Here is a 19651-nt window from a genome sequence, read left to right as displayed (position 1 = left end):
TAAGATACATAGCTGATAGTATCGAGTAATGAGTCTTATAATAATAATTGTTAGTGTTTTTTATAATTTTGGATAAATAATTTAAAATATATTTTTTTATATTTTTCAAAATATGTCGGCTTTCGACAAAAGTTTGAAATAGATCGATTTATATAACCTTTTTTAAACTAATCTTTTATTTTATCAAGCGTTCGCACATTTTCAGCGAACGTGACATTTTTTCATACGTTTTCTAATCAACGAATCCTTGAATCATTCACCCAGTACCACGCTAAACCATCACAACGAGTTTCCACGCCTACCGAAATGCTTTTATCCATATAAGAGTAGTTACACACGCCGGCGTCTCAGTAGAAAGTATTCGGTTGCCCAGTGCAGTGATCATGAGGTCTATGGTTAGTGACAGTGCAAACAGATAAGTAGATATAGCGATAATAGACCCGGCTCAGCTCGAAGTTTTTGTAGAGCTTTTAATTAAAACGGATAGATAGGCCTGTGGAGCATAAAACAGTTGCGCATCGTAACTCCGTAGCAGAGGTTAAGAAAGCAGAGGCTTTCATATAAGTATTTTTTAAAGGTTTTCAAAGTACGATAAAAATGTTTAAAACATTCGTTAAAATAAAGTTATGGTAAAACGGGTTTTAAAATCGTCTTAATTTCCAAATAAAATAAAAAGAAGATACTATGTGATATTTGGTTCTATTTATAAGAAGAATGTTGATAAACTCCCATGGGATTAAACGAGGAAATACTATGTTATACGTGTTTGAGCTACTCCGTATGTCCTGCCCACATATGAGTTGTGTAACCAATGTTTATCTTACAATCGACAGGGGATGGGTTTCCTGATCGCCGATTATTATGTGCAATTTCACCTCAAACTACGTTTTACCCGTGTTAACTGTCGTTTTGAATTGCTAATGCTTATCACCTGTTCAAATAGAGACTAATTAAACTCTAATTCAATGATGTATTCATTAAAGGGTCTAATTTCGTAAACTGACATTGTCAAATACGCTCGTAGATAAGGACATACAACGATTTTAATGTATTATTATACTTAAACTAGTCAGTTTTTCACTTATGAACATATATAAAATTAAGTTCGTAATTTCCAGGGATTATTTCCTACAACTAAATACGTGTATTCGTGTATCACAACATTTGGAAGGGAATACCACTGATATTACCTTCCAAATGTTGTGATATCTCGCAGTGCCCACAGACGTCTATTGCTCCCTTAATTTCATATTCGGTTAATCATCAATTTATTTCAGTTAATACTGCTGCTCGTAGCGGCTAGTCATGCCACAAAAGTGACAAACACAAGAAGTAAACAAAAGACGGATTCCGAAAGAACAGAGAACAGGGAGTACCACGGCAACAACGGTATTGAAAAGAGAACACCGCTTTTGCCAACAGGTAAGAAGACATTTCCTTTATCATTCTTCTATTATTCTTAAGTTCTTGGGTACTGAGGCGGTTGGACCGTACCCGTAACCGTAAATCTGAACACGTGCTATTTTCAACCGACTTCAAAATAGGAGGAAGTTAGTAGATATTTTAAATTTCAATGCTATAAAACTCGATATTGTAGGAGATGGTTATGTTATGGTTATCAATTTGACTGTATTTAATTGGGTTTGTTGCATCATAATTTTTTACTGAGTGAACCGTTTTTTATGGTTTTTATTTGAAAACTGATGCCTTTTATTTCCAGTGAAAATTAGGTCTAGTTCTGACAATTTGAAGGTGGTTTAGTTTTTTCTGTAAATAGCCATTATGTAATTTATTTAATTTGTATTTTTGAGTTGGCCTACCTGTATACTGATTACGTCATCTAAGCTTAGCTTGGCTTAGTCTTAAGTGTTTATATTATGTAATTTATATATACGGAAGGTAATTATAGGTATCTTTTATAGTAACATAAATAACAATTTATTTACTTTGCAGTTTATTTATTTCATGTAACATAATTTATCGGACTTTCTCCGATAATTTCTTTAAAATTAATTCTCGAAGTCAAACATTAATTTATTCAAATAGACTTCTTTTAGTAGTAGTCTTGAATCATCATTACATAGTTTTACCATTTACCAACGGTAATAAAACCCTAATTGAACTATAGAGCATTCACTTACTGAATACATATTGTATTAATATCACATGCATCCAATAAAACATTAACAATATGTTTGAAATAATCTAGAATGTTACGGCGAGCGAAATGCGATAAATGACTGTGGCCAACTACAATTAAAGGTATAAAACGTAAATCGACAAATGCATATATTGTTTGATACACACTTACAAATTCTTGACAAAAACAAGACATACAATGCACAGGGTTTTTTGGTCGATAGCAATTTCCAAGCAACCAGCGCCAAACAAAAAGTGTTACAATTGCAAATACGGTAAGGTCGATAAATGGATAAATCCACATTTTAATATGAAAGTATTAAAAATGCGCCATCTCTCTAAAATAGGTGAAAGAATATTTAATAAATAAACAATATATACACGTCTACATACAAACATAACAAAAGGTCTTAAACAACAATTAGTGATCCGAAGACTCGATTTATTTACCACCAATGCTCGTCCTATATATTCTCCATTTTACTATATTTTAATGAAAAATAAATAAACACAATAATACGTTTCAGTGACACCATCGATTGCAGCTGGGGTTGAATACGCTGACGACAACAAGCAAACACTACAGGAGAAGTCGCCTTCACAGGTAATATTTCTCTATATATATATATGGTATTGAAGCTCATGGCTTCAATACCATATATATATGATTAGAGGTGTCTGATACCAGTTGTTCCACACGATTTTGTTATAATATATTAAAAATACAAGAAACTTTTAGCAATGTTTTCGTATCGCCATATTATATACTAGCTGTTTACTATCCACCCTTGGTATATAGCCACAACTCAGTGACATAGCAGCTTTTAAATGGTGAAAGAATGTTTGGAATCGGCTCAGCAGTTTAGCGTGAAAACGTTACAAACATACAATTATATTAGTGAAGATAGAAATTAGTTACCACCGGCTCGCTAACATTATACTTCAATTAATCTTCTTCTAGAAGCTTCATTAAAGTTAATATAAGAAATACGTGTTTACGGGTTAACTCCAAACTAATCATTTATTTATAAACATTGATTATAAAGGTTATGTAATACATTTTATGGCTTACAAGCAGTTGTTAACTTAAATAAATAATGTTGTTTTATATTTATATATATCATTTGTCATCCTTTACCGTGGAGCGTATTTATAAATAAAATAAACGACATTTCGAGCACAAATCTAGACAATCTCATAATCTCAAAACAAATTGGATCACTTCTCGTAAATTAAATTTGTGTGTCCCAATACCGTGGGCCGAACCCGACATAAAAATTCCATTTCTTTTTCATTCTGATCACGATACTTCCAACACAGGATAAAAATAAAACATATTTTTATTTGTTTAACACTCATTATTTAATACAGTTTGTCTTTTACGGCTACCTATATGTATATCTTTACTATAATATTATAAGTTCTTCTTTCTTTTTGTTTGTGTTTGAATTGTATTTTGTCGTTTTTTCACACAAAAACTGATGGACCGATTTCAAAAAAATCACCTATATCGGCTATATATGTACCACAAACGAAGACGCGGCGAACAGCTAGTCATATTATAGAATCTACCATTTCTTCACACCCTTTAACTCTAAACTTTAAAAACAAATACTCATATAAAATCGTTCAGATTTTGATGAAAGTTGAAAATTTTTTAAATCTCATCAAAAAATACTAAAATATATAAACAGGAACTTCTAGAAAATGAAAAACTCTGGGAAAATACTTGATACGTAAAACATTGCATAATTCGTTAGAGATATTACATCACTAGCCGACTGACGGATTGACGTACAAGGTAACCTAGACTAGATTGGTGGTGTAAGAAAAGATAGCATTTAGCAAGGAATCGTAAAAATATAATCCAAGATGTAAACGATAAATTGGTGAACTCACTGAGATTTAACGAATGCTTTTTCCGTATTAATTTAAATGAATTTCAACTTTGACAGAATTATCGTGATGATAATAATTAAAATAAATGCCTTCACTCTCTGTCATTAATGAGATCATGACTCGCATTTGGTGTATATTGATTATTAAAAACTGGATATCACTAGTTTCCTTATACCGTGTCACTTTCTAGGATATAATTATGCGCAAAACGCACAGGCAATGTTGATTTCATATAGCAAATATAAACAGCATTTCTGTAAATACGTTAGTTTCAAAGAGTTCTATGTACATTATTAAAAACAATATTCTTTTCTGCAGTTTAATGATTTATTACACTAAATATTTTTATACTTTCTTACCTTCTTATATCAACACAAAAACAAAAAAAAAATCAACCAAACAGTGTATACAAATTATTTCTAGATATGATTAAGACGCTATGTTGAAATTATTATTATTAACTGGCTGACCCATTTCGTGTGCTCTCAAAAGAAGTTTTTCTACTTTTGCAACATTTCTCATTGCATCTCCGCTATACACAGAGACAGAGAGTAGTAACCGAGTCTTTTAGACTCGATTTTGACCCACTATCAATGAACACGTTCAATACAAACTTTGTACAAGTATCAAGAAACGGAGACAATACTGATGACGATCGCCAGGCTTAAATATTTCGTTACGCTGCTAAAGCGTTAATGAGACAATTTAGTTGAATCTTTCATCAAGAATCATTTACTCATAATTTTTCAATTAGCTACGTTAGTTCCTGAGAATAGTTCAATCAATCTTGCAAACAAACTCTTCAGCTTTATAGCATTAGTATATTTGAGCGACATCCAGTCGAATCTACATCCACGCAACTCATACAATATTCACTTTCCCGTTCCCGCCCTTATCGGAATTTACGCAAGCTTTACATATTCATCGCAGCTCCAATAAGGCAAAGCAACAAGTTCTGCGGCTACTGAGCACGCCGTATAATCGTACATTGCGTGTTATGTGACCTACTTACTGAAACTCGATATAATAGTTTTACTTACTAACTTCGCCCGCGCTGCCAAAGGTACAGAAGTATTTCCCTGTATTCGAGTATGGGCTTTATACAATGAAGCGATGGTTGTGAAAAATGCTTTTATTATAATGATACAGCAAGAAAAACAAGTGACAACTAAACTTTATGTGCACTGACGCGCCCCCTAGTTAAATTTTATAGAACTATTTATGTTTGTCTATATTATATTTACGCAAAATCCTGCTTAATTCCTGGTCCCCTGGTAATTTCGCGATAATATCTGTCCTATATCCTTTCTCGGGTTTTAAACTAACTAACTACGTTCTGTACCAAATTTCATGCATATCGGTTCAGTGGTTAGGGCTGGAAGATGTCTCTGAGGTTGGTAAAGGAACTGAAGTCATAATAATAATGAAATAATGACACCTCATTAATACTCGAAAGCCTGCCTGCATGTCATTCTGGTGGTACTCGAGTACGGAAAAAAGAAATGTAATAAAAATAATATCTTTATTTAAAAGAGGGAAGTTAAATACGCGTTAGTTACAAATTTGCATACAAATATGCGACGCACAGCTTCACGCTAAATACAATATTTGAATTACAAATATTATCAAGTAAAAATTAAAAAAAAAGGTGTACATGCACATTCCACACTCTCGTATTTATTACATTAAAAAGTTCCAACACCCAATAGCTGAAAATTCAAGTGAAATTTCATTTTATATTTTATGTTCAATTATTTTTAAACGATTGGATTACTAGGTCAACCGGCATTAATAGTTTTATATTCGTTAATTTTTAATGCAGTTTCATTTTATATATACGCCAATTTAACTTTCGGAAAAGTATTTTCTGTCTTTTTTTGTTGCACAGGAATTAAACTCAAGTCTCTACTCAATATCCCAAGCAGACGAAATATCACTAATATAATAGATGCGACACAAAGTCGGTCTGTCCATCCGACAATATCTTCTCGTATATTTATTGCAGATTAAAAGACCGCTGAGATGTACTTATAATAAACGTTTTTAAATCTATTTCTTGCTAGTATTATATTGTTTTTTCGGTCGGTCTTCTTTGACGAGCGCGATTTTCAACCTACTTAAGATAAGGAGAGTTTCAATGAATGAATGATGAATTTCCTATTTAGCAATGCGGGCGAAGCTGCAGGTGGAAACTTATTTAAGAACAAGACGGAAATGCAATCCACCTCTTCCATCCACCAACCATCCTTACTCACACTTTTGCGGCACTAGTAAGCTACGTTTTTGTCAGGAATTATATCTCTTTATACCCGGAACAAACCTGAGACTCGTGATCTGATCTCACGCTACGTACAATGAATCAGTTCTTTAGCGACAATTTCCTAATGACAACTGTAATCATTTGTTCCCATTGATTGCGGAAATTCTAAGGTTTTTAATGGATTAGACATCATTGATACAGTCCGATAGTTTAGTAAGGAAAGTCAATTTCAAGTAACGCAAGATTTGAAGTATCTGAAATAATCCCATTTTAATTTGTATCTATTTTATAGATTTCGTAATTTGTTATCTTTTTCTAACGTACTAAGTTGTTTAGATTTTGAAAACTTGTGCAGAAATATAATATAACACATATGAATGTAACACGTACGTATGCTAATATTGTATGCATTTTTAGCATAACACACTAACGCAATTTAAGAAAGAAATAAAACGCGCTTTAAAAATTAATCCCATAGTTAGTCCGAGAGTTGAAAATCGGCAATTAATAACATTCACAATCAACTGCCAAAAATCAATGACTTAATTAAAAAATCCAGTAAAACTGCCGACAGTGGCAGCGTTATTTATCGAATTCAAGCCATTCCGTGCTTTCAATTTGTGTCGTTAGTGTTAATAAACAAAGTAAAAGCGCCACACCAGAATAATATGCTCTTTTGTGAAACCCGAAATATTATGACCCTGTTACGTAAATAAATCCTTTTAAACTGACCAGAAAAAGAGTTATTGCTTCGACATATTGTGCTTGCGTAAGCTTAATTATGTTCATGAATTATTTTAACTTAAAATACTGAATAAGAACTTATTTAAATTATGAATAGAACGTCTATGTCATGATCTTTATCTTAATCATCATCAGCCCATATTAATTGTCACAAACCGCACCAAGTACGCGTTTTTAGATAGTATATTATGTCATCGAAATTATAATTTCCAAACACACAGAACAGGAACTATAAGGTTATTACCCCGATACTGTATTTTCCATTACTATGCGAGCGTACCCACGCGCTGAAAGATACACGAAATAAGATAACTACGACGGTTTAAGAATCTTTTTTACTTAGTTTCTTTTAACGTTAATACAATAACAACGAAATACGGTAGAAGGGGCATTAATCTCAGTACTTTCTGCGAGTAAAAGGTTTTACTTATGTAATTTAATTGGTTCCGGAGCACGTTTTTTGGTTCAGTCTCGTCGTAATCTTATTTGTATCGACTATTCATTAAAAGTCATTATTCTTTCACTTGTTTATTTCTTTCCGTTAAAATGTATAAAGGATTATGGTGCTTATGTAATTTAGTTTGTACAGGCTTAGAAATTTGAGTAAATGATCGAGTTTTCAACCGACTTAATAAGGTTATTTTCTGTTATCTGGTCCCATTTAAATTTGGTCTAGTTCAGACAATTTGAAGGCAGAAGGAAGGGGAAGGCGTGTTAATTGGTTACCAAATATTTATTGGATCGCCAGCTTTCAAATAAATAAATATCAAAGTTGTTTCATCCTATCGTAAGTTCTGAGGTTATAGCTAAAAATTATATATATATATATATATATATATATATATATATATATATATATATATATATATATATATATATATATATATATATATATATATATATATATATATATATATATATATATATATATATATATTGCAAAAAGAGCAATAATTATTTTTATAATCCGTAAGAGGCAATATTATACCGGAAAAATGCGAAATCCTTCGAAATACAAATGTCTTATAATATATAACGCCTACCAATATTTAATTTGTTCGCTAACGTATAGAACCTTTGCTCTCAAAATAGAAAGCACTGTTGTATACTTTTATATTGTCAACTGTCGTTCAGCTCTACATTAAACTAGCCTTTGCTCGCTGCTTCGCACGCGTAAAATTCGTAGTAGTTTAAATGATTTTATTGTACCTAAACTTTTTATTCGAATCACTGTATCTATAAAAAAAAAACCGCATCAAAATCTAATTAATTTAAGCATACATAGGGACATAGGGACAGACGTAGAACGTCTTTGTTTTAAACTATGTAGTGAAGCGGATAATTTAATTTCTTGTAAGCAAAAACCATAAAGTTTCCATACGTTTCACAAACAAATCGCACAACCAGTCGGCCGACAATTATTCACAGAAAATCACGTGTTTAAATTGAATTAAACGCAAGTAAAGAGGATCGCGAACTGGCATGTTATTAACAATGATACATTGTCTCGTCTCATCTCGCTTTACAGCTAAATGTTTTAATTAAATTACCAAATAAATGTCTTTCAGCCTTATATTATCTCGAAACTTCTGTTATTGCGTTCTTGTTTTGCTGTTTTGATTATCTGTGGAAGTTTATAGAATTTCCTTCAAGGCGAATATATAACATACTTAGTGGAAAAATATAAAACCTATGTCAATCAGTGAAGCTGCAGCTTTCTAACGTGATAGAATTTTTTAAAACGCACCAGTGACTTTGGCGTGAAAACGTTACAAACATACAAACATTTAGAAATTTAACTCTAGTATAGACATGACGCAATCTAGGTATGCACTTTTGTGGTACACTGTACTGAGAAAGCATTACACATTGTTTTTGTCACAAAGGCATCACAAAACCTGTTTCATAATCACGGTCACACGATTCAGTGTTATAAATTACTAGCTGCACCCGGCAAACGCTGTTCTGCCTTACTCTTATCGTTTAGTGGTATGAAAAATAAATGTTAGCCGATTCTCAGACCTACCCAATATGCTTACCAAATTTCAGAGGAATCGGTCCAGCCGTTTCGCAGGAGTATAGAGACTAACATTGTGACACGAGAATTGTATATATAAGATTAGATTTTGCATTATTATTATTACTTGACATGAAATTTTTACATGTCAAATATAGAATTATTATTGCCCTGCTATCCACAGATTAAAAGTAAAGTTCTAAAAGTTAAAGAACTGCCATAAAATTTCCCGTTTTGTTATTTATAGGCATAGATAATATAATATATTCAAGTACAATTCACGACATAAACACAAATATACTAAATGGTACACAAACAGAATCACATGATACGACAGAATGAGTGGTGTATTGTCCTCCAAAAATGGTTCCAGTTCCAATAAATATCGTGTTACTGCGACGCTGATTTTAAGAGAAAACCATGGAGAGAGAAACATCTGGCACAAATTATATGGAAAACACAAAACGATAGCAAAAATTAGAATAAGATAGAACAAAATTTGTATGATTTTAATTTTAAATTTTCTATATCACTACGTAGTATAAAATAAAGTCGCTTACCGCCCTCTGCTGTGCGTATATGCTTAGATCTTTAAAATTACCCAACAGATTCTGATGGAGTTTTTTTTTATTAGATAAAGTGATTAAAGAGGAAGGTTTATATGTACAACTAGCAAACCCGCCGAACTCCGTTTCGCCACCAGATGGCTGTATGTGAAAAATTTTCCCGTTTTTCCGTTGAATTTTTTTCCTGAATTTTCTATGCTATAAACCTTACGGAGCCCGAGACCTTTCCAACGAATGCAAAACCGTGGAAATCGGTTCGTGCGTTCTGGAGTTATAGCGTCAGGAAGAAAAACCCGACTTATTTTTATATAGTAGATAACATCCATTAAGCATCTCCGAATTTAACGCGTGTAAACTCAGTTGTATATATTTTAAAAACACTAAAGTGACACCATATAAAATCAATGCATTTATTATAGGTCTATCCCAACATATGCTTGGGTTCATAGAATAAATGATTAATGTACCAATTCTTTATTCGTTCGACGTTCCCAAAAAACCGCGGAGGGGTATCCTTCGTTTCATTATTGTCATCATGAATTTATTCATTGAAAAGCTCCCAGTTCGTGCTTAGCCATAAATTGTCATGGTTGCAGATCTTGCAGGCAATATTGACTTCTAAATGCTGTAGCATAACGAGTTGTGTTAAAGAAATAAAGAAAGAAAACAATAGAGGTCACTTATCTAGATACTTGAATATATATGTGCCATAACAGTGTAATAACGCTGATTTTCAGTGGATGCATTATTCTTTTTTTTATTAATCACCAGAAATGGTGGCTCAGTGCTTACTCACCTATTTTATGTCATCATGAGCAATGAAACTAGTGCGTCGCCTGATGGTAAGCGCCACAACCGCCTATGAACATTTGGAAATTATTTTGCACATTATTCATATCAACACCGCTCGAAACGTGAAAGCGGCATTTTGAGACAAAATGTAATGTTCTATGACATGTAAATTCTGCCAATAAACATTTTAATTTTTCACAATACGTGTATCCAATATAATAAGATTAATTTATCGAACGTTTTTAAAATCATTGCAAAAAAACATTAAAAACCGAACCGAAGACTTTTTGAATGAACGAATATTTTATGTGATTCTGCGAGTGGCAGCTCTGAGGATGGACGTTATTCAGACAATGGTTGCAGTTCTCGAATCGTCGTCACTTCTCCAGTTTTAACTACTTTTAAATTAAAATTCTCTTTTTCTCAGATGAGCGATGAATTTTTAAATACGCTCTCTTGTGACTTGCGTCACTCTTAGGTATATAAAAATATATGTTTAAAAGCTAAACTGATAACTTAAATTTCCTTGCAAATTGATTATAGAATCATTTTAAGTTATCTGTAATTTGTGTGATTACTAACTACTACCATAATTGGAGTATGCATTTAACGTTTACATTACAAAAACTTGGTTAATAAAATTGTTACGATATCAAGCGAAAATTTTTGAGTACCTATTTAAACCCTAAAATATACTCAATACAAAATCTATACATATTTATTAAAGTGGAACGTACATAAAGAGAAAATAAAAAATATAACACATTTAGGTTATTCAAACGATAAATAAATAATATATAGATGACTCGAGACGAATCCATTGTCTTATTAACTTCTAACCGAAGTTTTACTTATTATCCTAAAGTTTTTTAAATCGTCGGAAAGTTTGAAGAATGTTGTATGACTGTATAGATGTTTTTCGAAAACAACTGATCGGATTTATATGAAATTTGTTACAGAGTTAGATTATGGTCATGAGCACACAGGCTACTTTTCATTCGAGTACTACGCGAGTAAAACCGCGGGAACCATCGTTTGTTTTCAGTATTATCCACAAGTCGTATTTCCTTGGCATCTACAAGTGTTTTTTATATTTATTTAAGACTGGTCAGACGATCTTCCGAGTTAATAGTGTAAAGGCAAAGATGATACAAGGTTGTGTATATGGGTCCCACATTTACCGAACTGAAACCGAGTTGTAATTCCTGAATGTTACTCCATAGTTGAGAGCTTTTGGAGTCTAATGTGCTCGTTAAGCGACTTCGTGTACGGTATGTACACGTATATTGATTATTATGGGGATTTTAGTTTTCTTCTATTTTCTGTATTGCTTTTATATTTTACTCAGTCAGTAGGCTACTATTTTGACGAACTTCTTTAAACTAGTTTTTCTTCAGTTTATATGAGATTAAAAATACATAATTTAATGCTTATGAAATATGTAAGGAATACAATATTATGCACAAAGCTAATTAACGATAAAAAATATGTATTAACACTGTTTTTGTATCACCTTCAATTTTGTATAAAACCATTCACTCAAAACTGCTTTATGAAAACTGAAATCGTAATTCTAAAAATATTTCAATCCAAATATCATATCTATAATCACGCTTAAGAGTCTGAAAACCCTATCAAAGTATCCATACCGATGGTCAAGAATAGAATTTTTTCTCACTAAAAGCTTTATTCCATCGCAAATTTCAAGAAGCATTTCCCTTTAGGTTTGCTATCTTTCATAATTGTGACACTAATCGGCTTATCGACAGCGGGTGTTGAAAGGGAGGATTAAGGGGAGTCTAATTCCTCACAGGGTGGGTGGGGACATGGCTTAGTTACTCTTTGTTTATCTAATTCCGATGATATTTGAAAAATAATGCTTGAATTATTCATTTCGTATTGAATCTTAGTACGCTGCAGTCCGTCCGGCTTCGTCTGTGGAGGATATATTGCCTATAACATTCAGAGATCATGTATATATCCAATGGTGATAGAATTTTTGTAATTGCTCCAATAACATCCGATACTAGCGCGTTCAAACAAACTAAAGAACTCTTCAGCTTTATATTATTAGTATATTAGCTGCACCCGGCAAACGCTGTTCTGCCTTAATCTTATCATTTAGGTGTATGAAAAATAGATGTTGGCCGATTCTCATAGATACCGGATAAGCACAAAAAATTTCATCAAAATCGGTCAAGCCGTTTCAGAGGAGTATGGCAACGAAAACTGTGACACGAGAATTTTATATATTAGACTAGCTGCACCCGGCAAACGTTGTTCTGCCTTGCTCTTATCATTTAGGTGTATGAAAAATAGATGTTGGCCGATTCTCAGACCTATCCGATATGCACAAAAAATTTCATCAAAATCGGTCAAGCCGTTTCTGAGGAGTATGGCAACGAAAACTGTGACACGAGAATTTTATATATTAGATTAGATGTAAATAAAGGTAACAAATTATTTATAGAAAAAAGCATGGCCAAAAGATAAGGCCGTATTTTAAAACTTAAATTTATTTTTTAAGAGCAAAATATATAACATACTTTGTTTCTTTCAGCAAATCTACGCAACACCTGTGCCCCAAATAGCCAAGATATCCGACGTGTTAGCCCAGGGGCCTCCGTTCCAAAATGCTATAGCTAACCAACTATACTCGCCTGTTTCTGTCTATCAGCCCAGGGTAAGCATAGTCTAAATATACGAGTATATAACTCATGGGTAATTGACTGACATAGTGGTCTGTCAACGCTCAGCCCAAATCATTGGACGGATCGGGAAATTTGGCATGCAGATAGTTGTTATGACGCAGGTATACGCTAAGAAAGGATTTTGATAAATTCTACTTCCAGGGGGATAAAATAGGGGATTAAAGTTTGTACCCTGAAAAACTGCTGAAACCGCGCGAGCGAAGCTGCGGGCAACAGCTAGTCTTTACATAACCGTCTTTCAACCCTGCAAACTGTCAACATATTAAGTCTTAGCTTTCGGTTGCCTTGCAAGATAACGCTCCTAAACTAATAGGGGGCTAAGTAGTAGAGAATGGTTTTACAGCTTCCATTTACACAGATATGTTCCGTTTCGCTTATCTGTAAACTCAAAAGTCCAAAACCGATTTCATAAATACTGTCATCATTAGAGACTTGCTTGTCTATTGAGTGACATAGGCTACAAATGAACCACAGGTGAAGCTGGGGTTGAGCCATTCTAATTTCTAAAATTTGACCAAATGACAACAACTTCCACTTAAACCGACGGAGTTATCAAGTAAAGAAATTCTTACACATTTCCCTACAAATGTGTTTTGGTTAAACAACATTCGTATGGATTGTATAAAGTCTAAGTCTTCGACGATACATGGACCGCATAGTACATACAACGTATACATCTCAACGTATGATTAATTCAGTTATTTGTTTCCAGTTTCCAACTTACGAAGTTTCGCAACCCGTTCCGTCTCAACTGGCATACGCTGAACACTCTATACAACCGAACTCGATCCAACAATCGATACCCAAGCAAAACTTTGACGCCAATTATCAACCTCAAGTTTATCAATTACCAGCGAATTTTCCTCAGCCAATAGCTAGCCAGCAGCCGCAGATAGCGTACAATCAAGGTCAACCGCTGTATCAAGATAACCAATTGGGATATGTCCAGGAACAGCCGATTAACCAATCACCGATTTACGTGAAGGAACCAGAGAAAGTTCAATATCAAGCTGTACAGCAGATAAAGAACCCTCTTCAAATTGTAACTCAAAATCCACAGGTACTTATAAATGGTTTTAATTGATTTTTATCGATACTTATATAGTTCTAATTGATTTAATTTCAATTGTCCAGTTACAATATAATTTTTATTACAATGAAATATCATACCAATTAATTCATTCAATTATTTTCCAGACCTATTCCGCACAGCCTCAGGGAGCTGTAAGTTACGCCTCCTATTCTAAAAACCAAATTGAAGAACAATCACACAAACCAGGAAGCCAGCAACCTGCGCAATACCAATCTCAACCTCTACAGCTCATAAAATACACACTTCAACACCAACCATACAGCAGCCAAGCTATTCAAGCTCAACCACAATACCGTCAAACTCAGCCCACTCAGCAGTACAAACAACCACAACAAATCCAACAGTATCAGCAGGCCCAGCCTATCCAACAGTTCGAGCAAGCCCAGCCCATCGAACAGTACCAGCAAGCGCAACCAATCCAACAGTACCAAGAAGCGCAGCCAGCCCAACAGTATCTACAACAACAGATCCAATACCAGCCTCAGCAATATCAAGCTCAGCCACAACTATTGCCTCAATATCAGATTCCACAACAGTACGAGCAACCCCAGTACCAGCAGTATCTCTCGGAGTCCAAAGTTCAGGAAGTAGCACAAATACAACAGGTGCAACAGCCCCTTAAACAAAAGAATGCGAAGCAGGTTTATTTCAAGCAGCTAGCGCAATCTCAAGCAGCTCAGCCCCAAGCTCCAGCACAAAATGCAGATTACTCAGGTCAAGGTGCGCTACCAACATTCCCGCCAGTGCAATACTTCGGCAAATTCGCCCATTCTATCTTTGGACAGTACCAACATTGAAAATTGATTGACGTTATTTATTTATTATTGTAATCGTTACGTTTAATTGAAAGATTTGTTATTTACTTTAACTATGCGTTGTGTCTAATATCAGTGCTAAAACCTCTAAGGTACTACATGTTTCTAAAACAAAACCAAATAATAGGTTTAATTGTAAAATCTAATTTGATTTTTTTATTCAACGCCTATATTTACGTTATATTTACTATATTATTGTAGCGAATGAAGAGAATTGTAAAAAATAATTCTACGATACAAAATGAGTTTGATCCAAATCCATTAAGTAAGAAAATATATTCGCAAATTAACTTCGCATTGTTTCGTGTAAATAGTTTAGTTATATAAATACAATATTTTAATTTAAGAAATTTTATGTTTTATTTCTTCGTCACACACAATATGTAAAGGCGCGCTATAGAAAGATTTATTTAATTTCTATTTAAATGCTAAAAGCACACTACAACTAATTTCTGTTTAAAACCTTTGATAGGCAATTTTTATGAATAAAATCGTACGTATATTACATGAAAATGATGGTAATTCGTATGAATGTAGAGTAACGTTTCCTCTGAACTACATGACTACATATTGTGTATTTATCATCTGTTTTCCCACAATATTTGCTGTAAGTTTTCATTAATGTTCCTGTTTTTATGTAATTCGTGTAACAAGTCCAGGGACATAATTAGACGTGTCTATGCTGAAATTTGTCTCATTATACAGAACTAATTTAATCTATGGACTAGTTAACTTGCTAACTTTATAATGATCAGTTTCTCGGTTTGGGATTAGGAAGTTTAGTTTCAAATATTACACAGCCTGCGGCTTCTCTTGTGTGGTATCTACATTCTACATATATACATTTAATAAAACAATAAGTAAACCATTACTGGACATAAAATGTTTTTTTAATAGTGATCAGAACAATTATTAGTTTTTTTTTTGTATTTGTATTTTATTGTCTGTCTTGGTCTGTTTATATGTAAGACGATCACATAGAAATTACTGGGCAGATGATGTAAATTTGTGAAGTATAGGTCTACTATATTAGGGTCCACTTGTAGACTACAATTACAACAAATAAGTGTTCTTAAAATTCTTAATTACCTAAATAACGTATTCCTGTGTTACAAATATTAAAATAATACTTATTACATTTCCATAGACAAGGTTTTCTGTTTTTATAATCTACCGCCTGACAGGTTAGCCTCCCTCCAGCGGGTTGTCAGTCCATCGCTTATATTTTTTGAAGAGACGATCAGAGAGCCAATTGATCTTTAGCAGCCGACCAATGCGGTCAGTAAGTGCCGTAGCCGTGCCTTGCGATTTCTATAAGAACACTACCAAGTGAAGGTATTCTAATAAACTATTAATTGTGTAGAAGGCGTTTTATTCTACAACCTTATATAAAAGGGTTTTGACTTTTTAAGTCTCATTAATTACAATGATCCGTCCATAAATAAAAATAAAATGGCGACCAGAGCTTTACTACCGTAACTTCAGACGAACCTGCGGACCAACGTTTATACATCATCATCATCATCAGCCCATATATGTTCCCACTGCTGGAACACAGGTCTCCTATGAGGGTTCAGGCCATAATCCACCACGCTGGCCAAGTGCGGGTTGGCAGATGTCACATGTCGTCGAACTTGTGATTCTTGGACATGCCGGTTTCCCCACGATGTTTTTCCTTCACCGTTTTATACATTAAAAACAAAAAAAGATATAAATAAAACTCCAACAGAAAAGGAAATATTACCCCAATGTTAAACCTGATAAATTCGAATTCGTAAATCGCGATTAGCATAAATAATTAAAATTTGTAACAACTACGGCCAGGTTTTAGCAAAAATGATAAATCGTTATTGTTTGTTTGCAATATCTCTCGTTTATTACGTTCGATGAAAATGTATTAATTTTAGATAGAGCCATATTAAAAATGGAATTAATTTCGAAGCCCTTGTTCCGGGTTAAAATACACAATAAAGGTCCCTCGAAGCCCTTATTATTACGGCTTACTTGTGCATTGCTTACATTTGAATATTCACTATCCCGGTAAACAAAAAGAGCATAACAAGATTTCAATCTGAATATATACATTTAGGCGTGCTTTATGCAATACTAGACGCTCATCCCGGCTCCGCCCGGATATCAAGATTCCTATTTTATCCCTTGGGAGCATTTAGTCCAGATAAAAAGTATCGTATCACACAAGTCAGCTCATACCCTGACTGTATCACTTAAAACAAAGCAACCAAACAAACAAACTTTCACATTTATAATATTAGTGTGATTTTTTAGTCTAGACCATAATATAACGTCGGGTGACCAATATTGTCTCAGGAAATAAATTGCTGGTCAAAAGGGAAGTAAGCGCAGTAAAAACCAGCAAGAAAAGTTGTTTACTCGCGACTCAGTACTTACATCACACAGAACTACACAGGTCCGTAGTCCAGTACCAACAGTATCTCTCCGTAATGAGGAGTTGATGGTGAAAGGTAGGTTAGACTAGGGTAAGAGCCCGAGGTAATCCAGCCCAGTCAGATGCTTAAGCATATTGGACTCCTACAAAAATCAAAATGAAACATCTTAAGTTAATTATTCACGTTTTTAATATCATTTACCGGTAAGTTTTCCAAAATGATTTTTCACATTAAAAAACTCAGTCACCTGCTACACACGTAGAGAGCTATTGTATTTCTTCCTTTTACATATTTTGATCCAAGCCAATGACTAGCTGAAATACTAGTTCACTCAATAAGAGAGTAACGAAATACAAATGAAGCATGTAATAAGGTGGATGAAAATATAATTCTGATGCTAATTGTACGAGACCCGCGTCTCCTAACAATGGATTGTTACGTAATGTCATTCGTGAACAATTTCGAACCACCCTTGACCTTGTAATTACGATCAGCCTTCTATGTAATTTCGTGAACCGTTCAACGGTAGACCGTAGATGTATTTATTATAATAGATATACTGGAAAGGGATGGACCGGGTTTATTGAGAGTGATAATTGTAAATACGTGAGATGTACAGTGCTTTGTGAAGATGTAATGATAAGTCCTCGAATTGTGATAAATTTAACTAACTTAATATATATTTATTTTTTTTATTTCATTTCAGGCAACCTGTAGTACAGTTGAAAGTTCATAAATAACTTAAAACTAAGGCTCATATAAAATTAATAGACGAAATAAACACAGAATAGATAAAAGTTAAAGGGAGATAGGGCAGGCGCGCGGCTCATATTTGAAAGCGCTGACAATATGAGCGTTTCTATATACTACACATGTCACTCTGCATATTTACAAAAACGATACTATGAGACATATATTATACATTGCTTATAATGTATGTGCACCATTTTATACAAGACAAGAAAACGCGCATTATTATGCGGTCAATAAATTTCAGTCGCGAGTGCTGACTGAAGGTAAAATTGGAAGAAAAACGGTAACACGACTATCTCCTACCTTTCTGCTATTATACCTGCATTGTTGGCCTGTTACTTGGTGTCATGTTTGATTCCTACTGGACCGAACATGTAAATCTGTTTTGAATTAATGTAGATTAAGGAAATTAAATCATGAACAAATGCAAATTCACATTTTGAATTTTTCAAATTAAATATTTACAATTCACAGGCCTAATACGTAGTAATTTCTTGTTTGATTTTACGCGAGTTTTATACATTTAGAAATTAAAAACTTTTTAACGGATTTTAAACGACTCATTTTAAAGACTCAATCTCAGTCTCCCCGTGACCACGCTCGCTGTAAAGTGTTCGAAACGTCGGGTTAATAATATAATGAATAAATCGCGTTTAAAATCCGTTAAAAAGTTTTTAATTTCTAAAAGTCCTAATACGACCAAATATCAGCGTAATTCGACTTTAATTTTCAAATAACATGAATATCATAACTCAGATATAAGAATAAATACACTAAAACACGAGTGTTATATAAATACTCGTATATTATAGAAGATATGACAAACAAACAATCGCAAATCATAAATGTTAAAATTAAACCTAAGATCCAAAATTCGCACCATTTCTGCGTTACGACCTAGAACAAAAACCTGTTATATTTCGAAAAGAATTAATTCCACAGTCAACTTCCACACCTACAGTCGTTAACGGTATCAAAAACAAGCAAATTAATTTATTGCGCGACACGTGCATCTTTTGAGATTTATTGGGAAGTCTTATTGATTATTATCGATAGTATATGAGGATTTAGGAACAAAATAAATCATCCCATCGGTCTATAGCTATGAAATTAGCGTGTTTTGAAAGGCATTAAAAGATTTTTATACGTTTTTTTTTTCATATTATTATATTTAATGTGTAAAGAGTTCTTGACATTCCCCTGTAGAATGTGGGACTGAAGAGAATCTCTTCACGGACTCGGACTTTTTGTATAATATATAAGTCCGTATCCCGTGGGAATATCGGGATAAAGAGTGGCCTATATGTTATTCCAGTTGTCCAGCTGTCTACGTATCAAATTTCATTGCAATTGGTTCAGTACTTTTTGCGTGAAAGTGCAACAAACACACACACATCCTTACAAACTTCAGTAAGCTGGTTGCTGGTTGGGACGCCACGGTCAGTAAGCTGGTT

General features: G+C 33.6%; 1 protein-coding gene across 1 annotated transcript; it reads left to right on the top strand.

Moving 5' to 3' along the window:
• The first annotated feature begins 260 nt into the window (after positions 1-260).
• Positions 261-15386, top strand: LOC119833118 (bromodomain-containing protein DDB_G0280777-like). Its single transcript, XM_038357004.1, has 6 exons — positions 261-395; positions 1278-1422; positions 2667-2743; positions 12978-13100; positions 13841-14188; positions 14326-15386. The coding sequence occupies exons 1-6, from the start codon at positions 384-386 to the stop codon at positions 15016-15018; spliced, it is 1398 nt and encodes a 465-aa protein (XP_038212932.1). The 5' UTR covers positions 261-383; the 3' UTR covers positions 15019-15386.
• Positions 15387-19651: the final 4265 nt, after the last annotated feature.

The sequence above is a fragment of the Zerene cesonia genome, chromosome 16, assembly GCF_012273895.1.
Source record: "Zerene cesonia ecotype Mississippi chromosome 16, Zerene_cesonia_1.1, whole genome shotgun sequence".
NCBI classification, from domain to species: Eukaryota; Metazoa; Arthropoda; class Insecta; order Lepidoptera; family Pieridae; genus Zerene; species Zerene cesonia.
Note: the sequence above shows the minus strand (reverse complement) of the source record. Positions and strands in the feature narration are given on the sequence as shown.

Coding starts and splice junctions, on each gene's coding strand:
- LOC119833118 (XM_038357004.1), top strand. Junction 13,101..13,840: donor TTTCTGTCTATCAGCCCAGG/GTAAGCATAGTC, acceptor ATTTGTTTCCAG/TTTCCAACTTACGAAGTTTC. Junction 14,189..14,325: donor TTGTAACTCAAAATCCACAG/GTACTTATAAAT, acceptor ATTATTTTCCAG/ACCTATTCCGCACAGCCTCA.